Source organism: Perna viridis, chromosome 14, assembly GCF_037379345.1.
Source record: "Perna viridis isolate PV_CMFRI_1.1 ecotype Kerala chromosome 14, ASM3737934v1, whole genome shotgun sequence".
Lineage (NCBI taxonomy): Eukaryota > Metazoa > Mollusca > Bivalvia > Mytilida > Mytilidae > Perna > Perna viridis.
Genome location: NC_142458.1, coordinates 34667882 through 34694970, shown reverse-complemented (window position 1 = coordinate 34694970; position 27089 = coordinate 34667882). Strand labels below are relative to the sequence as shown.

At 32.7% G+C, this 27089-nt stretch overlaps 1 protein-coding gene across 1 annotated transcript; it reads right to left on the bottom strand.

Moving 5' to 3' along the window:
- Positions 1–26: 26 nt before the first annotated feature.
- On the bottom strand, positions 27–18679 carry LOC148599107 (transcription factor E2F3-like). The gene is made up of 10 exons (XM_088560467.1): positions 18657–18679; positions 18168–18515; positions 16013–16115; positions 14393–14484; positions 13455–13579; positions 12133–12206; positions 11818–11917; positions 11056–11145; positions 7029–7228; positions 27–6381 (listed from the first exon to the last, which is right to left on the bottom strand). The coding sequence occupies exons 2-10, from the start codon at positions 18423–18425 to the stop codon at positions 6122–6124; spliced, it is 1302 nt and encodes a 433-aa protein (XP_088416593.1). The 5' UTR covers positions 18426–18515; positions 18657–18679; the 3' UTR covers positions 27–6121.
- Positions 18680–27089: the final 8410 nt, after the last annotated feature.

The window sequence follows — 27089 nt, the reverse complement described above, 5'->3', positions numbered from 1 at the left end:
GTACTTGTAAAAATAATACTCTCCTAGTTGTTAAAATGATTTTTAATTTTAAGCACAACAATAACTATCAATCACACACTGCATACACACAGTAACAGTTAACAGAAAGTCAGATTCTAGAACAATTCAATGCTTAAATCTCTGGAAGAAAAGTTGTGTTTGTTGGGTACAAGTTCTTTAACATATTAAAATATATCACTTATCTTTCTAACAATTTTCTTCACATACATTTATATATTTTTAAAATATTGGAGGATTAATATAAAAAAAACAACAATAATAATAATAATAAAAAAAATACACCTGTACCAGCTAAGACAGAATGTCTCATGACCATATGGTAATACACAATCAACTTAACTTTAGTTAACATGGTTTGAGCAATTGTGTATTCTTATGTTGTAAGAGCTAAAGTGCTTCCCATCACTCACAAATCAAACCACATTCCCTGTTGAAAGTTTTTTCTTTGGAAATATAAAGAAAATTTAAAAAATGGACACACTAGTAGTGTAACATTCACAATGTGTCCAGCTACATATTTCCTTCACTATTGGAAAATGGTCCTATCAGCAACACTTCATTTTGGAAACGTGATTTTGCTCAGCTGACAAAAACAAAAACAAAAGAAAAAACTAATTAAATCCTGATTGAAAACAGCATAACTTCATTCTAAAACAGATATTTTTTGTCATCTTCAATTGTTCCAAATTAATTCTAAAGGTCACACTTTCAACAGAAAACTCTTGCATACTAATTCACAACACCTAAATATAAATAAAAACACAAACTCTATAGAATAAATTAAACCAAAGACAAAACAAAAGAAGATAATAAAATCTACAAACAAAAAACTGTTAAGGTTCATTATTTACACTAGAATAATGAGGTAAATATTTATAAGGTCCACTAAATTGACTCAAGTTTGAAAATTATAAAGATAAGTTAGAAAGCTTTATTTTTCTCTTGGAAGTTAAACTGATTCGAGCAGTGACTTGCCACTAGCAAATATGGCATGAAAATCATGTTAAGTTACCTTGTGAAATCATTGTCCCCCTAACACAGGAAGTGGTCCTTATATAGTACAAGACTTTGATTTCACTAAAGACAGATCAGTGAAACCCCGTAAACATTACAGGTTTAACTGTACTATCCACTGGCTGCTGAATGAAGTTGCAACTTTTTTTTTGCCAAGCATTTAACTATCTATCGACCAGGTAGTGAACTAGTTTCTTTATTTAGAAAGTACATTGTTTTCTATAACAAAGTAGATTGTAATTAAAGGTTGATAGGAGGCATTAGATCAAATTGTGTCTGCCAGTCTGACTTGATAGAAATCTAAAAAAAGATTCATATGAACTTTGATTCAATGATTTCATTATTGGTAACAGTTTGAACTGAACCTGTACAACAGAATATACTTTTTAAAGACGCATCTAATTTTTATTTAAGTCCTAATAATTTTGAAGGCTGGGATGAAACGTGAGGGTGATTTGGTATAAAATATGGACAGACTACCAAAAAGAGAAAATGCTTCACTGAAAGCGTTTTAAACAGTATCCAGACTCCCCCCCCCAAAAAAAACAAAACAAACAAACAAAAAACAAAAAAACAAGAGGAAAACGAAATGGTCCTAATTAACAGTAAACAGAAAGTTAAATTCAGGGCATGAAAAGTGGAATTCCATCTGCACAACCCCATCCTCTACTCTAGATAAAAGCAATACCTCAATATTTCACAAAACTGTTTTCCATTCTAAATTTATTGGTTGGTAGAACATAGAACATGTTCAAAAATACTCAAAACTCCTGCTATACACTAATGATGTGACATTAATAGGATTATCAACTGAAAAGTGTCAATAACCAAAATATGATGACAAGTGCCATAGAAAGCCTAGATTTGACAAGTGAATTTAAATCTTTATACATTCTTGTTATCATTGGATGTATTTAGGTTATTCACCAATTGATTACCCTATTTATTATATACATTTTCTCCATTATTTGTTGCTACTTTCAACATAAATTTTAATTTTGTGAACAGCGGATTGATATTTGTGTTGCGACTGTGTTTTGGCTGACGAAAGTCCGAGAGTGAAATTACCAAATTTATTTTAAAGTGTGAGCTATCGGAATTTTTTACATAGGCAACATTCGGTATATCATGGCTATCTATATAATAATAAATTATATGATAGGGTTATTTCATTATAGCTCTATAATACAAATCGTATAACACAAATAATTTAATTCTATTCCTATAACTTATATATTTTCTATCTGACTAGCTAACAATATTATAAGAACTTTATTATTATAAGACTTGATTACAATATCATATGGGCTATCAAATATATCTTCACATCTCATGAAAAAATAGGACTTCTTTCAGATTTGAAAATAAGTTCTAAGTGTATTTGTAGGTTACCAATCATGAACAAGCCTTTTGGAGTTCAAACTTCAGTTTTTTTATTACTTGGATTCAGACAAGCTGAACACATATTAAGACATGATCAGTTATTACCCAAAACAATTATTATATTAATGTAAAGCTACCTAAAAACACCAAAAAAAATCAACAAAAATATTAACAAAAAAAAATATGAGAAAAAGAATTGGCTAGAACAAAAATTAAGCTCATACTCCACAAAAATACAGGTATAAAAAATAACAAGCTATACAGTCTGCCCTCATGTAAGTTATATTATGATTATATATACACTGTAGCTCTCATAAAAATACATAAATCGATCATCCTACTTCTTTCTTATTTTTTTTTTTTATATCCCTTTTGACCTTTGACCTGAGAAGATTATATTAATATTATCACTTATTATCATCAATCTTAACTGCCTCAATTTAAATTTCCTTGAACAGGTACGTGACCTGATATTTCATCTACATGTTTCATTGCTATCCCCCCAACAAATCATGTCCTAACAATACATCCATTACTTATCGTTAAATTTTAATCAATACCTAAGAACATTCCTAAATTTCTTTACCTCATGAAAGTCCATTTACCACATCAAGGAACAAAAAAAGATTTTTTAAAAATAAAATACAATTAACATTAAATAATAAAGGATTAACAAAGCTATCAAAGCTTTCTAACTTCAACCATTCATTTATAGCACTATACTGTGTATCCTAGACCCATACCAGGCTTCACATGGTGCCCTAATATTCCCATATATCCATGTCCTAGACCCATACTGAACTTTACATGGTGCCCTGGTCGGGTCAGATATATCACATGGTGTCTTGGTGGGTAGGGTTATCAATAACACTTATGCTATCTGACTTTACAGAAGTGGCATTAAGGACTTAAACATTAATTATCTGAGAAGTCAATGACTTCCTTTACAATTGGAAAACTTTTATTGAATATCTATTCAATGAATTTTATGGACACCCCAAAGGTTTAACCAGTATGTACTCCAAGATTCACCTGTTCTCCAAAGAGCAATACCAAAGAACATGGATGCACAATTTTCCAATATTCATGTGACAACTCTTTACAAGATCTTTTTTTTTTTTTTTTTTGAGAAGATGGGAACTTGTGAATCTGCTTTAGATTTTCTGTGAGTTACAGGGTAGAATTTACCATATTTTCAAAGCAAAAATAACAACACTCAATCCACACCATTTACACTTAAAAATTTAACATTGAAAAAAAAAGTTGTAACAAGCATTAAATTGAACACATTGGTGAAAAATAGTATATCAAAAACTTGTGAACACAATTTTGTGTGCTGTAAACAGTCTTACTTTACAACAAGTAAAATACCTAATAGTGAACTTCGGGAATAGTGTTGTATTCCCTTGTTTAAATGACCATTATTATCTGATGAAATGTCTTGGGTAGTTAACTGCATGATATACAATAGCCATCATCATTTACTTAGTACATTTTTAGTGTTTACTAAACACAAGTTACATGCAGTTTTCCAATACATGTACATGTATGTATATAAATATATATATATATATATGTGAACCCAACATTGCAAAGTAATATAAAAATTTGATGATGTAAGTGCATGTATGCGAAGGAAAAAATTAGGATGAAATGTGGTGGCTAGTTCATGTAAAATACATGTATAGAACATAAATGTGCATGATATTAAAATAATTTTGAAGCAAATGATTCTTGAAAAATGAATGAACACATTAAGGAAACTAATTAAATGCATTTCTAAAGATGGTTGTGCAAAATATCGCCAAATATGTAAACACATGCTTTGTAGTTTTGAAAGTGATCTGTACACTATTGTTATATATGTGGTACATACATGTAGTTACTAAACTACTAACCACTTGTTCTGGTAGACATGTGGTGAATAATCATTTCAAGGAACACTTCTTGTGAAAACTTGTTTAAAGGAACACTTGTGGTGAATAGGTACACATAGGTGAATACACATTTAGGAACACTTGTGGTAAATACTGATTTAAAGGAACACTTGTGGTGAATACTTATTGCATAACTAAACTGTTGTGTATAAACTAAAGTCTCGTTCACATATGATGTATATTCAATGTGAATTCCAAATCTACTATCTAATTAAACTAGAATGCATATGATCACAAATTCTACAGTAATTAAATGAGCATAACCCAAAGAGAAGTAAGGAATCAAGCACAAAATTAGTTGTGAATATGATATTTGGGAAATTTTAATGCATTCGATTCATATCACTAACACAAGTTTTATCACACAAGATTGATAGTGTGGGAAAATTACGAAAAAACAAAATGAAGCGACACAAGATCACATTATCCTGCAATTAAGTTTAATGACACTGGAAAAAGAAAGCCACAAACAGGTTTATTCTTCTTAAAAGCAATATTTATGGAAATAGTTGTGATGTAGAAGAAGGGTCAATCATCAGATCATATTTTTAGTAATTGAGCATGTTTTATTTGATTTAAATTGTGTGTGTAAATGTCAAATAGTATAGTGCACACTAAATGTTCATTACAAGTGAACAAGATAGTAACTTAAAATCATGAACATGAATTTTAATACAATATCAATGATTTAAGTAGCAGGTCTCCATTAGGGCTTTTCCAGAATAATGAGGCTTTGTGAGTGTGTGGTCGGAAGGCACTTCCATGGATAATGGTATGACATGTAATTACAGATGGATTTGCCTAACAATCAAGAAATACCAGATAATTGTATGCATGGCGGGAAAGAATTAAAGGTGCCTTCCAAATCCCCTATACATTTCTGGAAGAGCCCTAATACATGTTTATTACATATTCCTTATTATCAGAGTTTAAATGAATACACACCGTATCCTTGCATTAAAAAAAAAATAGTTACCACAATGGAACTAATACATGAGAATAAATAAATTAACAAAATGAATTACAATGAACAAAAATACTATAATTTCCTCCTGCAAAAAATTAATGACACTACTCTACTATCACAGGAGGCAGGGCTAAGCTAAATATTAAACATTTAACTTAGCAGTATCCCAGTTTGCCACTTAGAAAAGGCCAAATTTAAAAAAAAATCTGAATATTTGGTCAGATGGTATTTCCTCTTTAAACCATTGAATTAAGTTGTTCCATAAACATTGAAATTATAACTTGAATCCAGAAAAAGTCGTATGGCAGTAAACTTGTTTGAGGACAAAAAACAAATACAAAACAAAAAACAAAAACCACTTATTTTTTATACTTTCCTTACCGAACTTTAGGTTTTTTTGCCATTTTTTTCATAATCACTATTAAAAGTCTAAATGTGTTTACAAGAAAAAACAGTCAAAAAAAAAAAAAAATGCCTACCTACCAACCCTAGTTTTTTAGAGCATGTTAGTGGAAACAGTTGTTTTTTTTTCTTGGCCTAATTTGAACCAACCTGAATGAAGTTTACTGTTATAGTTACAGTTGAACATAATAAAGCTTGCATGATTTTCACATCATTGCATGTGGAAAATATGTGCTTAATTTCATACAAAAAAGCATTGATTTATAAGACATAATCAACTAAACAAACCTCTTTTTTTTTCTTATGCTGATGTTTATGTAAAATTTTCATTTATATCTTAATGTTGCACTTCTACCTGTGTCTCCTATTTCTGAAGTACTGTGAACATTTTTTCTTCTCACACATGAACAGGTATATCAAAGTCATATGCATCAAACAGATCTGATATACCTTCATTATTATCCATAGAAAATAAATAATCATCCAAACTGATCGGGGGCTCTATGGAGAAAAAGTCCTGATCCTCTGTCTGAGGGAGAATGTTTTTAATGGAGTCAGGAGATATATCCTGATCCTCAAGTAAAGCATTTTTCATAGTACCAACAGGAACAGTGCCTGGTTCTTGTTTTATCTGAATATTAGGCTGCAGTTGTTGACCTGAAAGAACATGGATTGTAAAATGTAAGCAATATTTGGTTTTCCTGTTGTTTTGTAGGTGTAACTCATCAAAAATTGGTATGAGACAAGTCAGAATACTTATCCAAAACATTGGTTAACTTTCATGTTCAAACTTTTCCCATTAATCCATTTAAGACTTACATGTAAAATCAATTTCAGAACTAGCATTTACTTCTTCTGTAAAGGCTTTAAAACCCTGCCAACTCCTACCATTCAACCATAAGATTTGATAGTGTGTTTCAAACTAGGCAGCAGGGTTTAAAATGTTAAAGCTTATTCGGGAATCAAACCTGCTTAAAACTGAAGTCAATAGCAGTTTCAATTACTCCTCCAAACTGATGTACCTATTCTGAATCTTTTCTTAATACTGCAAGAAATATAGTTTTCAACGAACTTTACCTTTAATACTATGTATTTCCTTTTTCAATGTTATTTTTTTTTAAACTTCATCTGTAAATTTCAAAATTAACCTTGATGATCAAGTGGTTTGAACATTAAAAAAAGAAAGACCAGGGGTTCTAATTAACTTTCAAGAGTGAAAGGTTCTGGACTTTCATCAGAAATTGATGTTCCTGGACTTTGGACCAGTGCTAATTTGAACCCCTTAAGACAACATTTAAGCTTACATTTGAAATCATCACAGGACCGTGAGTCATCAGAAACTGTAAAACTTGATCGACTTTCATCTTCACTGCTGGAGCATGTCAAGGTACTGTCAGAATTGTTACCAGTGGACGTCTCCTCTGGACACAGGTATACCTCTATTGGACCTTTCTGAGACTTTAGCCAGATCTGGATGCTTTGTGTGGGATCTGGAACTTCTAATCTGTAATACAGGAATGTTAAATAAAGTCTGATTTCGTTAAAACGTACATTATCACAAAGCATTGTCTTATAACTTAAATTTAAATATTGGTTTTTCCATTTCCCAACTTAGGCCAAAAAATAGGTCTAGTTTCCTGCTACCTGTAAGAAAAATTAGGGTAGGTAGGTAGAGTAATTATTTGTCAAAAATATTTTCATTGAGTTAAAGGGGAACCAAAATGGCCTTAAAATATTTAGGGTTGGCAGGGTTGCAGGAAATATACATTTTTTACATCTTATTTTATTTGGCTTTACTCTAGTCTGTCATGGGAAACAGTCAATAAAGAAAAGCTTTGTTTAAACTTAATTCTTTAGAATCTCAATAAATAACAACTCTTGTAATACCTCAAAGGGATCATAGGTTTTTATTGATAGTAGAAAAAAAAATGTGTGCAACATTCACAAAATTGAAACCCCACTCCTCATAAACACCCCATAACAAAACAAAAAACATTTAGAGCTGTTGAAGTACAACTTATGAGGAAAAGGGGTGTTCGGGTCTCTTGACAAAACATCAATAGAACTCCTAGTGGTGTTCCCATGATCAACAAAAGTCGGAATTCAGTCAGTTAGGGTCAGTGATGTCAATAATCGATTGAAAATGTTCGTAATCGATTTGTTGCTATTATTTCCGGAACCATTTCATATCCATTTCCGGTTACGATTCCAGCCTGGATTTTAGAAAGGATTATAAAAAATGGCCGGAAACGATCACAACAACAAAGTTGTGGTTGTTGATGAGATTCAGGAGACCAAAAATTAAAGCCGTAAAATCTATAACCACCCAGGTTCAGGGAGTAAAATAAGATTGAAAGTTGGGAAAACTGGAAAACTTTTGGATTTCACAAAATATGTACAGGACATGACCAAAGCTGTATGCCGGCTTTGTCAGAAGGAGTACACTAACAAGGGTATGTAAAACAAGCAATCTTTATAAAAAGTTACTCTATTTATATGTAAAGAATATAACTCTTTACGATAAGGGAGATTGGCCAAATTCTTTACATCTATAATCTATTCTAGTATGCCCAAACTTAGGCTTGTTGTCATTGCTTTATTAACACAATGTATGTCCATAATTTCCCCTTTTGAATTTTGTAAAACCATACAATGCATCCAGGACTCATTAATTAGAAATGCACCATAAACTTGGGTCAATTAAACAAAAACAAAGTTTGAACTAAAACAAAAAGAACACAATAAAAAAGGGGTAATATATGACATATAAAACTAAAAGTCAATGAACAAACAATCCACACATACATGGCAAATACTATTGGGACATAATACTATATGCACACATTTTGATAACAAAATATATAATGATTTTCGAACTTACTCAAGATAAATTCTAACATGCAATTTTTAAAGCCAACCAACTTTTCCTTTTGATTTTAAGCAAAGAAACCAATGTCTTCATCATGTATGTGTGGATCTTTAATTAGTAGAACAACTAAAAAGCTGTTAATTCATTCAACAGTCATGTGAAAAGAAAAATACAAAATGCTATCGATACATGTTCAACATAATTGAACCAAAAAAGTGAAATAACATATTAACCGATTATAACTGATAGTTGGTCAGTTGACCTTAATCGATTATGATATATAATCGGTTGGCCTTTGCAACTAATTGGACACCACTAAGAACTTCTATGGGTGGCTCCCCTGATGTTAAAGTGCCTTCCTAGGGTACCTCATATCTTTTAATGGAACAGCCCTTAGATAGGAATCTCCAATATGTGGTGCATACATTACGAATCTTCTATATTTAATAATAATCAGCGATTTTCATTTAGTTCTATTCAATGGAAGATTAACATAGGAGAAAGGAACCACTCCGTGTTAAGACCACCCTATCTATTCAATGGGGTAGGAAGGAGAAAGGAAACAGTCTGTGTAAGACTACCCTATCCATTCAATGGTGTAGGAAGGAGACAAGAAACAGTCTGTGTAAGACCAACCTATCTATTCAACGGTGTAGGAAGGAGACAAGAAACAGTCTGTGTAAGACCAACCTATCTATTCAACGGTGTAGGAAGGAGAAAGGAACCACTCTGTGTAAGACCACCCTATCCATTCAATGGTGTAGGAAGGAGAAAGGAACCACTCTGTGTTAAGACTACCGTGTCTATTCAATGGTGTAGAAAGGGAAAAGAAACAGTCTGTGTAAGACCAACCTATCTATTCAACGGTGTAGGAAGGAGAAAGGAACCACTCTGTGTTAAGACTACCCTATCTTTTCAATGGTGTAGAAAGGAGAAAGGAACCACTAGAAGTTAGCATACCCTATCCCAAGGGTCCGGAAATTTGATAGCCCATGCCGGACATTTTATCAAACTTCAGCGGATGTTTTTGTCAGTCTTTTTTACATGCTCAGATCGAAAATTAACTTAAAAAACGTTTGTATGTAGTTATTTAAGATAAATATTGTAAAGTGTGTTATTTCATCACATACTCTGTCTTTTACAAAGTATCAGAGTGAGTGAATGTGTTCGGTTTCAACCACACGTGGACATCCTAAAATGTAAACAAAACATCGTATCTCTCGGACATTTTCATCACATTGGCAAACAGCCGGAATCATCCGAGTGATGAAAAAAAATGTTGATTATTTATAAAAGAAAATAGCGAACACATTTTGTATATTGATTTAAATGGTCTGTTGATTTCTGTGTTAAAACAATTCAATCAACGAATTAGTAATCACAAACTACATGTATGACTAATTCAGTTCCATGTGCTTTGTTACCTCTGACAGATCGGCGGGAAAATGGTGGCTTTGTCAATCTTTTTCCGTAATTAATAAATGTATGAAGATTCTCCGAGTTACTTCAATTAATTCGTATCGGCAATGGGGCTGCACATGTACTGTTAATTCAATTATGCAATCAACTAATCAATTACATGTAAATCACAGTCACAGGTGGCTGCACATCGGCTAAAATTGACACACACCTGTCAATTAATTTCTAATAAACAATTAGGAGACTGGTAGACAGGATGTTTATACACTATTAAAACCATGCAGATGGTAATTCATAAGGGTTGACAATTCTTTATGTCCGATATTGGAGAATTGTTGTCGGCCATTTGCAAAATTTGTTGGTCAATGACTGGCATTTTTTACCGTTTCTGGATCCATGCCCTATCCCCTACTTTGCAAAACAAGAGGCTCCCAGGAGCCTGAATCGCTCACCTGGTTGAATTTTGCCTTTCATAGGCAATAAAGAAGTTGTCCAACAATTTTGACTCGAGAAGTCTTAACATAAGATCTTTTGAACAATTGAAAGTTTCTTTTAATCTATCATAGTTTTCAAGATATTGACTGAAAACTTAAAAAGTCACTTTTCCCATTTCCAGGGCAGTAACTCTTACAAAGAGTCATCTGACAACTTTTATCCCTGAAGACTTTTGAAGTCCTAATAATATGGATCATTTCAGCTATTGAAAGAATTTAGTTAAACCTAACGGTTTAGGAGATATATGTGAAAAACTACTGTCTGACCCCTATGTCCTATTTCTAATAACAGCAGCCATATTTTTAGACAAATTAAAAATCCCCACATCAGTTCGATGCAGGATACCCCAAGAAACATTCATACCAAGCTCGATTCTAATTAGTCAAGTAGTTTCAGAGGAGAAGAGTTTTGTATAATTGTTAACGATGATGACGACAGACACCAAGTGATGGCAATAGCTCATATAGCCTTTGGCCAGGTGAGCTAAAAATGAAACAAATAAACGTAAAGTCCCAAAAATGTATCAAAAAGTTAAAAATAAGGCTTACCTTGTTTCTGGAGGTGCTTTAATGGCAATCACAGTTTGGTTGTCTAATGACTTAATACTTCTCAAATCTTGGTATGTTACATAAGCATGCGTAAATAAGTTAAGGACAAACAAAGCATACAGTCAAACCTCGGTAGCTCGAACTCCAAGGGACCATTGAAATGTGTTCGTATATTTCCGGATTTTTTCGGTGCTGGTCTGAGTTTGACTTTATCGTTAGCAATTGCCTACTTCATACAAAGTTGTGGATCTATTTCATTCGCTTTCGGAAGATTATGTTGATTTGTGGACATTAAACATGCTGTGTTCGCTTTTAAAAACGTGCATAGTTCGAGTTCCTTGGTCAATAATTTGTTTTCATCTGATTTTCTTTCATGCTTTTAATCATACCGACTTAGGAACATTCTCGAACTTCAATCAATGTTACGTTAAAGATCAAAACTACATAATTAGTGATGACTTAAATTTTACCTGTAATTAATTAAAATGACACTGATTAATGGTTTCAGTTTTTCACACCTTTTATTACTTAAGCTGACAAAATGCTGACGAGTTCCAACAACCTTGAACTGCTACTTGTTTAACATAAACCATTAGTGGACAAGCTTTCATATTGCTAATCCTTCCAAAAAATCAATTATCCATTCTCAAGTTATCTTCAAGAAACTGTTGTGGGGACAGAAAAGACAGACCTACAAGCACGGTTTTGGAGGGTATAACATAATACCTCGCCACTTTGTGTGGTGGGGAATAAAAAGGATATTTTGAATTCTGAGCATCTTCAGTCAACATTTTTAACTGTTTAGTACATGTTGCAATCAGCTGGTCCAACTCATTTTCTTTAGCTTCCAAGTCTGCTACATCTGAAAATAGAAAACAGTTGGTTAAAAAGAAGAACTGACAAAATATATATATATTGGTATAAACAGAGTTTTTCATTAGGTAACAATTCACATGATCTTCGGATGAGTGACTAACAACATAGAATACCAAATTATATGGCTAAAAGGGATCCTTATTGAACTTTCTCCTTTGTATTGTACTTTCAACGGGCAAGTTATTACTATAATTCGTTTACCTGAATGTAGATCAACAATTTCTGTAGAGAAGGCTGGGGTGTCAGGGTTAGCTGCTATGGAGTTGGAACAACCTCTGCAAAAATCATACATTTTAAAGCAATTTGAAATAGAGTGATACCAATTTCAATACAAATTCAGCCAGGTTTCTGACTAATTTAAATAGCTGTAGAAATCTGCCCTGCTTTATCACCTTAGTACAGTAACACCTATGAGATATTTTGGGCACTGTCTTTTAAGTTTGAATAGCTATCATGATAGTCTCGTCATAATTGATCCACAAATGGACAGCTTTCCAAACTGATTGTCAAGGTCTGACACTAACAGTTATCCAGTAGTCTAATTTGAGAGAGGACTACATGTACCTTGAAAATTCAATTGGTAGTCCTTTGGACTGTGCATAAATTGATTTTTAAAATTTCATTCGTACTAAGGACAGGATTGCAATATAAAAATTTTGGGGACTACCTAATTTATTTATCAGTCTCCTGTGGGCTACCATTAGAGAAAAGTTCAGGTCAAACCCCGGACAGTGCTATTTAATTCATTAAACTCCATAATAGATATTATAAATGTATAAAATGAAACAAAACAATCAATCATTTTTAACCAACAAATACAACAGCTTGTCAAAATGACAGCACACTGGATTTTCCCTGTATTGAAGGGTCAAAGTCCCCATTTTGCAATAAAAAAAGGCAACTGAGAAATGGTTGATGACAGAAGCAATATTTCTAAAGACCAAACTTTACCATCAATTTGTCTAATCCAATAACATACACAAATTAGAAAAGAATCTGCCAAATACTTTTCATGTTATTGCAAGAACAATGTTTGGTAGCAAGCCTCTGTACACTCTTAAAACTAATACCAGATTTTTTCCTTCAGAAAATCTGTTTAAAAATTATGAAATGTTACAGTGTGGCATAAAACAATAAAACATTGATCATTTTTAACCAAACAATAGCTAGTGCTAATGCTACAGTGGGCAACAAAGTAGCAAGCACTTGATGAAATTTCAGAACTAAGTCAAAGTTCATTGAAGGTTTTGATTCTGGAGTGTGTTCACAACCAGTTTGCAGCTGTTAACCAGATTTTATCTACACATTATAGAATTTTTCGGTTATAAAACCTCCTAAGAGCTTATTAGTATTGTTGTTATGAACTTGCCGACTTAAATATGATTTAAATACTGAAATTGTTCAAAGTGAAGCCAATGACGAGTTGTATGTAGTGTACCAGACCATTCACAGATGAAAGATTACAAGTTCCTCATCAAATGACATGCACTTCTATACTTTTTACACAAGATTAAGACACTCACTTCCATTGAATATTATTTTTTGATTTCTTGGCTATGAGGTTGATACCCTCTAACACATTGGTTATATCATATATTCTTCTTTTCTGTACTGATAAGTATTCTGCTGCTCTATTCAGGTCCAATACCTAGAAAATATAACATACATAAGAAAATCCCAACTCAAGGTCATTGTTCAAGTATGATTTTTGATTGTTAAGAAGAGTTTTCTATCATTACTGCATAGTTATTTCCAATGGTTAACCTCCACTCCATTCTTGACTTTAGGCCACTATTAAAGGAATCTTTGTTTCCCCTTTGTCTGGGTCATGATTTTGAGACAGACCAGGCAGGCAGGAATTTTTTTATTTATTTATTTATTTTTTTTTTTTTGGTGGTTTTGGAAATGTGACAGTACAAATAGAGACATATCATACAGATGAAGCGCTTTTCTGGATTGACCTTCATCAGGTTCATCTGTGGCCGACAATGTGGAAAGCCAAGAAAAAGTCCAGTCTATCAGAGTGACCTGACTTTGTATGTCTGTATCTGTAAAACTGGTAAAATTACAAGTAGAATGATCATCATTGAAGTTGTTTTGTTTGGGTGCTGTATAAATAAAAGAAATATATCTGCCAGAGAAATATCTGAAGAAGTCTTAATATATGAAAATATTATCAACCTGAATACATTGAAGGAGTCCACCTTCATAAGTAAATATTCAATATATAATTCAAGAAAATAGACAGATTTTCCCGAAAATAATTTTTTGACACAGCCGCCTTTTCAGACCCGGTCGGCAAATGGGAAAAAAACTTAATTTTAATTTAGGCTTTATAGAAGAGTTTTCTCTCATAACTGCATAGTTATTAGTCGAATTTTCAACAACTTGTTAGATAGTACAAGATTCACAAATCTTAACGTCAAACACTGCCTCTTGATATTTCAGTGAATAAACTAACCCCATCTGTAGCATTCCTCAGTAATCCTACAAACTTCTTTGTTAGTAGACCTAGAGATGTATCATATCTTGTCTTCTCAAGTGGAGAGCGAGCTGTAAAAGCAGTTCATGTGATAACAATCAAGCTATAGAGACTCTCTATGTACATGCATATAAAATGTACATCATAATATGTATGTAAATCTCAATCGTTATATTCGTGCCAACCTATAAAGCAACAATAATGTTGAACAGTGTAAAATTCTCAGGACCCTTTTCTGGCATCTTAGTATTACAACCATCTTCACAATAACCCTGTAGTCGGAGAACCCAGGTGGGTTTTAAAAATTCCATTTACAGGCCAGTTATACATTGTTTTTAATACATATATAAATTATAAATTCTTCAAAATATTGTTAGGGTCTATGGATAAAAAAAAGTTTACTGTGAAGACTGAAAATTCAGTAAGAAAACCACATACGTGTAACAAAATAGTTCTAGACAGTGTTGGACATTTCACTTTTCAGTTTTAAAAATGTACACTAATCTAGTAAAATACATGTACAAAAAATACATGTACAAATTAGTTGACTACCCAGTGATTGGGATTAAAATTTTGCCAATGGGACTATGGCCCCCTTACCCTTCAATTCAATGGGCCATTCTAAAAAAAACATAGGACAAATTTGGAAAAGCAGGTAAGGCCGGCTAGACATAGATATTGAAGACCAAATGTAGCATAAACAAACTTTAATTTACACTGCAGATCAAATTTTATTTAGAGTTAACAATTAACGTGTCAATTGATAGTCACATCAAATCACTTTTCTTTTCTGTTGTTTGAGTTTTTATACTAATGTATTGTCTAGTGCTTTATCATCATAAGTCCACAGATTCCCCATTAGTTAGACCCTAACTTGGCTATCAAAATGATAGGAAAGTGTATATTTTTTTGTTTGTCTGCAATCAGATTTTTGATTTTTTTGGGGTACTTCAGGACCAGATAATATGACTCCACCATTATCAATATTTTCAACAGGGGGTTCATAATTGTGTCCAGCTGCCAAGTTAATTTATACAACAATTGCAGTTTGATTCTGGTCATTACCATCAATAATATTTTTTTAGGCTTTGAAAAAGATAATTTCTTCTGTTCTGGGTCTAGCTTTAAAATGTCTTTGGTGGCATTTTCAATTTTAAATGGGACCGCCAGGCCACACTATTCTGATATAATCAAATTATTTTTATTCTTTAAAACAATGTTTATTGTTCTTTCAAACGCGTAAGCAATCAAGAATACGTAATCTAAAAATCAACAAATTGCAGTTTCATTCCCCGTTCTTCAAATCCCCTAAAAAACGTGGCGATCAAAACATCCACCTGCAGCTAATAAAAACATAGTTAAAAGACACATTCATGCTTTATTTACCGTCACATGTAGTGGACAACACTCCATCATCAATGATGGGAACTTAATGCTCGCACATGATGCAACACATTAGTCACTCAATGTGCCATTCTAAGAGGAAATGCGGCTATGGCCCATGGCACACAGTAATCCCAATCACTGACTACATGTATCTCTTTTCTTTAAGCTATAAAGTATGATAAGATCCAACTATATCTTGTAGTTTATACAAACCTTTTGGGCTATCGGAGGTTTTTCTACGACCTTTACATCTTTTGGCAGGAGTTTTGAAACCTTCAATGGAAGTCTCAGCCTCAAGATCAAGTTTTCTTTTCACCTGAAAAGACATCAACAGAATTACTGGGGAAAAGATTAACAGTCACCCACTCGCCAATGGCAACCAGAAAAGTGCCTGGGCGACCATGTTTTTCTATTTTAGTAGCCCAGCTGGCGAATTGCAAATTTTTTTTGTTGTAAACAAAAGTTGCGATCGGAGTTTTAACTGGTTACCATTCGATCGGAATTGTAGTGTCCCTAGTTAAATTTTATCAGTAACCAGTTCTAATAATACGGAAATCATTCTTAATCGATATCGGCCAATTGATTTTATAGTTCAGTAGTCCAGGTGGCTACTGGCCTCAAAAAGTTAATCTTGACCCCTGAATTATGCCATTAGTGATTAAATGTACATTGTACATTAAGGATAATAACAAAATTATCGAACTGGTAAACTCTAGGCAATAGTCAAAAGGAAAAACTGTATAATGATTGCACTATGAAGGGAAAAGCAAAAAAAATTAAGACACCATTACAATCGCCCTGACTTGGTACAGGCATTTCCAGTGGAAATGGTGGTTTAACCAGGTTATATAGCATGATAAACCTTTCCCTTCCATTACCGTTAATTATTTCCAGTATATTACAATGCAAACAGGCAGCATGCATTTACACGTACCACTTGTCAACTTAGGTAAAATCAGTAGTCAAAACAGTACAAAAAATATGAACAATAACAACATAATTGAAAATAAAAGGAACTATATACAATTAAAAATCCTGTTCCTGGAGCCTAATTGTAAGAATGAAAAATAAAGCATTTTATGGTGAGCTGCAAGTTAACAAATAATCTTTTTTTTTAACAGACTTTCAGGAGGCTGGAGATATCAAATTGGGGAGTCAGACCAGGGTTTGAAATTAGCAGGGGCCCACTTGCCAATAGCCCCTATAATTTGGTGTAGGGTACTAAAATTTCTACTAAAGCTTGTAAAGAACTATACATGTACATGATGGCTACCAAAACTTAACATTATAATCCTGGTGACTGAGACTTGCTCCTACTATGACTGGTACATTTGTATAAGACCCATTCTAATGAAACCAATCATGAAACGAAAATTACATACCCTATTTGGGAAAAAAAGAATTAACGTGTGGTACTCCCAAATTTGGAATCACTCTTTCTCTGTAATATACTGCATATTTGATAGTGGGAGGAAGCCCCTGTGCAGTTGGCAAAGAATCAAAGCACCAAAGGTGCTGAAACTTGGAAGTTGCTTGGCGTGCAACCTTCAAGATAGGTTACCAATGTTTATTTTTTAAGCAATGTGCTAGAGTGCCGGTCATGATATGGACTAAGGTTTGAGAATGTTTTGGTGTTGAACCCATATTTCCCTTGCAATCTACAGCAAAACAAAACAAAGCTGTACACAAATATCGTGAAAATAAGATTATTGCATTTGTTTACGTTCTTGAGACCTTAAACTTGAAAAAAAGCAGCTGATGATGTTGATTGTAACGCTTCTTGATAAAATGATTTTGATTAAAACCAATTACGGGCGTAGTTAAAATCCAACACCACCCAAAGAGAGATAAACTCCAATTAAATTGTATTGGCTGTAACAATCTTCTTTGAAATTACTATGCGGCCAAGCACAAAAAATAGTTTGGTGTCGCAATTTACCAGTTCGATAACATTTAGCTGAAAATCAACACTTAAAATATTTGAAATATCACTCATTTGGGATATTGGTGAAATATTTAAAGTTTAAAACAGAATCGCGCATTAATTTGAGAAAGAATTTCCGTCCGTGAAGTTATCTGTCAGAAGTCCTTTTGTCATTCTTATACTTACAATACTCAAAGCCACTGACGTGACTTCCAAGTAAAAATATACAAAATAAACAAAATACAGAAAAAAAATAAAAAAATGAAAATCATTCTAGTTAAAATAAATTAACAATCAATTACAGCCACAAAAATTTTCACTGGTCCTTACAAAAACTTAAATGTCATGTCCGCAAGAAGTTAGACAGTGCTGGCATGCATGACACGCCCACACGATAGATCAGTACCAGGAAATGTAATTCTGCATTAATGTCCCCGAAATTACCTGTTTACCAAATTGGGGCTTTACATCACCCACGAGTCCAATGGGGCTAAGACAAATAGTCCGTGGAGTCTGTCCACCCTGATGTACAGTGTAACTTTGATAATAAGCCTGGGTGTCCTTAGTTGCACTCAGGGGCTGTCGATAAATACTGGATAAATTTAAGATCTGTGGAGATGATTCGATGCTATATTCTGTTGGTTCCTTCTTTATTACAGTTGCACAAATTTCCCGATTCTCCAGCAGACCTGCCCGTGGCATCTTCTAAAGGACACCGCAGAAATACTATGCCGACTTCTTTGTTTGAAGTTTTGCAAATACAATGACCATCCACTTCCGGTACATCAAAAACTGAAAAATTGGGATAATAACAGATGCACTTCCAAAAATATAGTCAAAAATGTAAAAATAAATTGTTTCTGTAAATAAATATTAGCACTAATCACTTAATCCGTGATCACAAATCACTAGATGGAATAAGATTATGGGCACCTGTCCAATGTAAACAACCTTTGTCAGTTGACGAACAAAGCAAATTTGAAATGGCGCGAAATTATATTTCCCGCGATATGACATCACGGCTAGTGGCCCTGTAACAGACTTAGTCTGCAAAAATACAATTTTAATGTAAACTGTGTTATGAAAGAATAAAAATGCAGCGAAAAAACAAACGACTATAGTAAGAGACTCGTTTAATCCAAGGACTGAGAAGCGTTTAAGTGTATTGAGACATGTATTTTTACCAGAGTTTATGTTGACAAAAACAACGGGGCCATTAGTACACGTAATATAACAGCTGATAATGGAATATTTCCAGCTGATCGAAACGCGTAACCACGCTAACTTATTGATCAATATGTTACGTGAAATGATTTTATTGAGTTTGAATCAAATATAAATCAATAAATTAGTAATGAAAAAGTTTTATCTTAAGTGTGTTGGGGTAGAAATATCATAGTTTAGACAAGATGCGGCAAAATTTCAAGGTACAATTAAAGCTCATTTTTTCTTGGGGCATTTGTTAACATGACATATACTTGCATCACTGATTATAACAGTTACCAAAATCACTAGATAACACGATTACTTGTGGCGAGACATAAAATCAAACGAGTATAGCCTATACATGTAGTATCCGGTATTTATCTTCAAATAAGATTAATTAGTTATTTGTTTTCCTGTGTTATCTGAACATTTCATTTCTGCCAAATGATCATTGGCTACCGAAACACTCGAGTTAGCATCAGAGACACATAATTAAATTACAGGTCTATGTTAGCATAAAAAACACATACAAAATAAAAAAAATGAATTGATAAATTATGTGTATGAATTAAAAATAAAGACAACTCCAGTGAGAAAGAAACAGCACTGACTCCTTTTATAGAGCAGTAAACGAACAAACAATTAAAAACTCTCCAAAAAGAGAAAAAGATAAATACCATTAATTTATCTTAGCAATAATTTTTTTCTAGTCTAATCATAGATCAACCTATATTTTAATTACACACAGGTATAATAAATTGCCTTTATAAAAATCCTTGAACTTTTCCATAATTATACACGATGAAGAGATTTGTGATACAAAACAACAATTTCAAAAAGTGTACTAACTAAATCATTGTAGTTGTTTTGTTCTGTTTTGTTTTGTTTGTTTGTTTTTTTTTATTGTTTGTTTGTTTGTTTTTGGCTTGTTGTTTTTTTAACAATTGTATAAAATCCCTGCTTTACATAATTAAGAAAACTTGTTTTAAAACGTCAACAAATAGTCAATCGGTTTAGGGTCCAGTTGATGTATTAAAATTAGTTCTGAATAATATTTTTTCCCTGTAAAAAGTCATTAAAAATAACATTGTTATTAGAATGTCACATGTCAGATTTACATCAAATAAATAAAGTCAGTTTAGTTCATGCAGAATATTACAACGAAATGAAAACAAAATATGGCTTAAGCAAGAACTTTTTTAGTATATATAACTCCTTGCTATTATTTTATTCAATAATAGATAACTTATGTCTGATATATATTGACTTATTCATCTCGAATTTACTCTAAATCGACCGACTAGCAAACTTCAGTCAACTTTAAACAAGGGTTTTTATAGTAGTCTACTATAGCAAATCTTGCTTTAAAAACATTTCATGTAAACCAATCTCTGAAACAAATAATATATTTGTCAGTCTGAAAATGAATATTATAATTAAGCATACCTTATTGTACCGTTAAGTCCTACTGAATAACAACCTTTCATCGATATTTTCTCAAATATCAACAGCTACAGCATTGATTGGTTGAGAAACCTGATATCAAGTGGCCACTTAATACTCCCGGTAATTAATTTGTATACTCAATAATCACAAACAACATAATTAGTTATGTAAACAATTCAACTAATAATTACAGGTACAAGCCATAGTCCGGCCCTACGTCCTGTCACGGCTTGGGACATTAACCAGAGTCGTGCTCACAGTGGGGAGGAGCTTGTTGATAATTAACACATGTAAAGTACCTGGTGGGAGGGGTACCACCTGTCTTAAGTGACAGTCAAAAACGTCTTTTTTTTAAATGAAAGTCTATACTTCTCTGAATTTTGAAAACCTGTTCTCGGGTCTAAATATTTATTTTCACAGACTCTAATGCACCAACATATTGTTTGGCACTCAATAATTATTTCGAATCTGAATCATATCACAAAACTTGGCCAATTTCAAAAAATGATCAAATGTCTGAAACTTAAAAAAAAATAAAATCAATTTGTGCCGTATTTAAATTGCCCAATATTATATTCCATGGGCTGGGGAACTTCATGATGATTTTCTGGTACCTAACCTCCCTATTGACGAATCATTTTGATGCCGTTTTACCGTATTCAAGCCTAAATTTGTATTCAATGTAAACAAGCCAAGATTTTTGTGAGTAAATTACTGGAACCGATAAGTCATCCTGGAACAATAGTATACGCATATGGAGAAATAATTACGCACTCATTCATACATATCTTTATTTCCTCATTACATGATATCTTAGAATTATATGCACGTGTACATGTAAACATCGTATTTAAATAAATGCATGCATTCAATAATTAGAGAAAAAACATAATAGAGTCGTCACATTCTGAGACGTTTGTATAATATTGATTTGATGTGACATGCGTCATTAATTTGATCCTCTATCCTACATAATGATACCTAGATGAACTGTCCCGTACTACCATACATCGTGTACTAAGTTACAGCCCTAGATTAATCCTACGAGGAGGAATGAACAACATGCATGTAAATAAACGTCTTCAAAAACCGCATATATTACATACCTTGCAGGTATCTGGAGTACAGTTAGGAATTGTAGTTATCAGTTTTGTGATAAAGTAAGAGTTCCGTACTTCACTGAACGATTTCGACTGTTTCCAAAAGGCTGCTATTGAGACTGTCTTGTGAAGGTGTTTGAAACGAATAAAGTCATTGTCGGTTTCTATTCGGTTTATCCATTTTTTTGATTATGAATTGCACTGTTTAAGATTAATCTCCAATGTTTTTTTTTTTGCTGGGAATAATCCTATATTGATATAGCCTACCAGGTATTCAGTAAGGTTGTACGAACATAGAATGTTGATGATATCCGGGATAAACCTGTACATTTGTCTTCCTGAGTTGGATAAATATGAGAAAAGTCTAACAAGGAAAATCTGATAATGTTTTAATACTCAAACTAACAAATTTATGTAGTAGAAATAGTAAGTACTCTTTTGTGAATGCAACTGATGATCGGATGCAGTCCAATGATACTTTCACACAAATCGGATCTTGTGGATATGTGTAAATCCAAAATATATTTAACAATGAAATGTTGAAATCTATTTAAGATGGCAGTTTCTTGGCAAGTCTGTCCACATTTCACATCCATAAAGTACACTCGGTAGAATTACAGTTTTATAAAGTTTAATTATGACATATGGATGTGTCGAACTTGACATTACACCTTTTAATGATTACACCTTTTCATGAATAGAAAGTATTTTTTCCTTTCCTGCAAACATCTTCAGTTCACTTCTTTGATTTAAAACGAGAATTAAGTTTTACACCTAAGTGGGTATACTCATCGACTGAAATTATTTCGTCACCCATACGCCAAACAAACTGGACATTGCGTTCTCTCGGGTTCTTTGAAAACTGAATTATTTAACATTTGCTGGCATTAAATCGGAATCTCCATGTTTTCGAATATTGGAAACAAATATCGAGTATACGTTGGAGCGAAATAGGGTTAATCGCCACACGATATATCGTCAGCTAAAGGTGATGAACTTACAATGTTAAAAATACATATGTTCTTACTTTGATTCTCAATGTTACAAATTAAATCATTAATAAATACCAAATATAAAACACCTGACAAAACACTACCTTGTCTAACACCCTCTAACACATTGCATAAATAGAATTAAGTGCATACATATGCAGAAATAATAATGTATGCGCATAAAGATATTTACGTAAAAACATTAATAATGAATTATGACTCACATTCGCGCCACAATGCTCGCCTTTTCGTCTGAAGTGTTGGCTAACAAGTACGTTCAAGTAACTGCTCGTTTATTATCTTTATCGGCCACACATTTGTAGATCCCTGATTTAACATTGATATTGAATATTCTGATCTTGGTGTTCTCACTTAATACATTGGAACTCTATACTGGCTCAAGCGTTGCAAAGGCTTGACGCCTTCGCTTTGCTTTTAAAATTGCATTGCGGAACAGATATTGGTGGTAGGAAAACATTCTCCGTCAACACTACTTAAGATTTCTACCCACTGACATTCTGTAGCATATTTCTAAACAACGAAGCTGATTTTCATCTTCAAACAGATCTACCAAAAAATAAATTAGTTTATAACAGTATGTTTCTTTCTTACTTTTTACAGTTTGTTTGAATTTCATAATGATTCCTTTTGATCTTTACTTCATGAACCATTTTTGTAACCAAGCTGTAACCAATCAGATAGCAGTTTATACTCGAATGATACCTTTTCTATCTTTTCTATCCCGAATATACACCCTCCGTAAAAGATAGCTTCAGAAAAATAAACAAACAAACAAAACAAAACAAAAACTGGCATGGCATATAGCTGTAATATTGCTGCTCGGGCGTTAAACCCCAACAATCAATCAATCAATCAAAAAAGACAAACTTGTGTCTGTACCTCAACATTAAGTCAATAACTACCGAGATAACCCTTATAGGTCACTGTCTAGTGGCCTATGTCGCTATAGGTCTCTACCAGGTCACTAAAGGTCTTTGTCTGGTCGCCGATGTCGCTATAGGTCTCTGGTCACTAATGTCCCTTATAGATCTCTGATCACCGATGTCGCTATAAGTTTTGATGTCCCAGAAAGCTCGACATTTTAGAATGTTGTACATTAGAAGCTGGTTATAATAAAGTAAGTCGTTATAATTCGAACATTCAATTATTTACTTCCTCTGTTCGCTATATGCTATGCAATGCTAAGATCATATAGGTTTAAAAAAGAAAAAAAAACCCGTAGATTCAATACACTGAAACAAAAAGTAAGGCGTACAGACCAATGGTACATTGTAAGATCCAATTGGAGTACTGCTTAAGTATATGGTCACCTCACGCAGAGAAATTAAGAATCAATATAGAACAAGTTTGAACCGTAGAGCAGCTAGATATGTCACCAAAAGATACTATAGTTCCCTCGATTTAAAAGGCGATAGGACGTGCCGCTGGAATAGATATCATTTTTCAGCTTGCAAAAAATGTTAATAGGTGGGAAAAACAAACATGATTGTATGATAAGTCAATAAAGTTTACATTACAAATTGTATGGATAATTAAAACCATCCTTGTCCTATCATAAAATATTTTCGTATTTGTAAAATAAATGGATGACGAATATTGTTATTAAATGTCCCACTGTAATCAAGGGAACACTACATATGTGTATTATATGTTATTCCGGCCTTAGACAGAGTATATAATGTCACATGACTGAGTACATATTGACCAATAATATCTCCAAGGGGTTTATTAAGGAATTATAAACATAAAGAAAATTAAATAATCAACAATATAATTATCACAGAACTTTTAACAACGACGGGAAAATCAAAAGTCTTATTTATACGGTACACATAGCAGGATGTAACCGGCCTATTATCCAATCTATCCAATCCTACTTTAATGTGAGCTATAATATTTATGTATACATTTTTAAATCAAAATATATGAACATGGAAAGGGGGGGGGGGTTATAGAATCCCAGCGACACCCCTATCAAAGAAGTATTCGGGAGTGCATCTCCTCCGAACGAGTACCACAATATCAACAGTATAACAGACATGCTAAGCCATCCGCAATATGGTCAACATTAGAACGAAAGAGAAATAAATACTAGAGTTATAATGCGATACAATATACACGTAACACAAACCTATCACCATAACTACTTCATTATAGTATTTTTTTTCACTCAATGCATAGTTTAATAGAATTCATTACCACTAACAAATATAAATGCTGTGTCAAATTCTAAAATCTAAGCGAAAAAAACTTTATTGCGCTTTAATAGATTTCGAAAAGGCCTTTGATAAAGGTTGGCGAAACGGACTTTTATATAAACTACCTTTGAACCACATAAATGGGAAAATGTATAATGTCATATTTAATATGTATTCAAATATCAAATCATATATTACTTTCAGAAACATGACATACGACTTTTTTCAGATGTGAAACTGGCGTGAACAAGGGTGAGAATTAGCAGCCTTTTCTTTTCTCCGTGTTTTTAAATGATCTAGAAGATTTTTTACAGTCCCACACTATAAATGGGCTAAACTCTGTATCTTCAGAAATCGAAACAACTTAAGTTTAGGTATATACATGAAGCTTTTAGTTTTATAATAGGGAGTTTTACGAGTATCTTAAAGTGAACATTTGGTTAAAAAATGTTTTTTCATTTACGATATTACTGAAATATGAATAACACAATCTGTCTTATAGTTACAATACTGAGTGCTTGGGTCTTTCTATATAAATTAAATGATTAATGAACCTTTATAAATTTAACTTAAATAACAAGTTGGCCAACACTCTTGTTAAAGTCACAGATTGTGATTAAATGCTTGCAAAGGAAGACATTCCAACTACATGCCTTAAACCAAGTAGCTGGTATTATTTTGTGAGTCTCAGATCACAGTATTTTGTATGTATGCATGTGCATGTAACATATGAAATGTTTTGTGAAGATACATATCTTGAAAGTCATCTTCTAATTAAGAACTTTGTAGAAGTAAACGTTTATGAAACTTAAGTTAGTAAAACTTGTAAAGATGTAATAAGATTGAATGAAAGGAAAGTGGTCAATAAATGGTGATGTCTGGTTGAGTAAGGCTATTGTTGATTTCAGGGTTTTTACTGACCCTGGTACACATCTCGCCACACCCCCCAAACCTTTTTACCTGAGATTAGTGTAGTCAGACTTTTCCATGCATCAGTCATGTTTTCCATCTCCTTTTGTTTTGATCTGAAAACAACTGTACAGAGTTTTGCTACCTTCTGGTCCATAAGTGTATGCTTCTAACAGTTCCCAATTAGAAAATGACTTTCATGATGTCATATCATCATAAACATTTTATGGAATTTGCATTTTCAACTATATATGAAATATTGTGAGGAGACTTGTGAAGTTCGGCCACTCACCCCCACTAAACTCTTGACATTAATTGTTTTTTTATTTTCACTTTTCTTTCCAAACTATTTCTTTTCTGTTAAACACAATATTATAAATAAAACCAGATATACAATAATTCAAATACCTTTTCGCTAAATAAATAAGAAAATTTCTCCATTTCAATTAAAGAAAAAAACAGAACATAACTGTATCCTGTGAGCCGTTCATACTTTGTAAGTTTTTCTTTTTTAAGAGATATATATCTCTTTAAGATTGTCCAACCCCTATCTGTTACATGAAACATTAAATTGAAATTAAAATTACATAGGGTCTGTCTGTCTGTAAAATCTTGTGAAGACAACACCTGAAACCACTGGTTAAATTTCTTCTATAATTGGTAGGTTTTGTTAAGAAGTGTGGCTAGGCATGCTATGCCATATATTTCATTTTGGTTCAACAATTAATCATAAGGTATTTCTCAATGCATTAAAACATGTAAACTTAAGAGCCAATTAACAATTTAGCAGTTAGAAAGACAGCTTTTGATTTTTGGTCAATTGATAAAACTTCAAATTACTCTTTTGGCATTACTTCTGAATGCATGTATTTATGTATTCTCACAAAACTTGTAGTAATTAACCTGATAAGATATTAATTGATTTTTTTGGGAGTAGGTTCATGTTTGAGGTCTCCTGTAGGTAAAAAATTAAAATTTAGTATTTCAGGCTTAGTTTCTAAATATTTTGTGCATTTTATTCCAGTGAAATTAGGGTAACCAGTAATAACTTGTGAACATGTAAAAACAAAACTTATAGTTATAAAGTTCAGCATTTAAGTAGATCAGCTGAAAAAAATATGTCACAAAGTTTGTAATTGTTCCAGTTCTGTTGACACACTAAAAGTGTTTTTGTTTTGTTGTAGTTTTGGAATCTTTACTGCTGTTTAGTTGTTTCAATTTAGACTTGCTTTTTTTTCAATGGTAGGGTAAATATTGTTATGTGCAGAAATACTTTCTATTTTGGAATTTGTTTTCTTGTTTTGTTTTGTTTTTGTTTCTTTTTTTTATATATCTTTAATTATTGATCAGTTTCTTGATCTCAAGTCACCAAATTGTGGCATTCTAGAAATGGTTATACATCCGTCAAGCCTGCAAATTGGCTCAGGCTTGCAGTGTAGACACTATTTTGAATGTTCACACTATCAGCACATGATGAATATACTTGCCAACCCA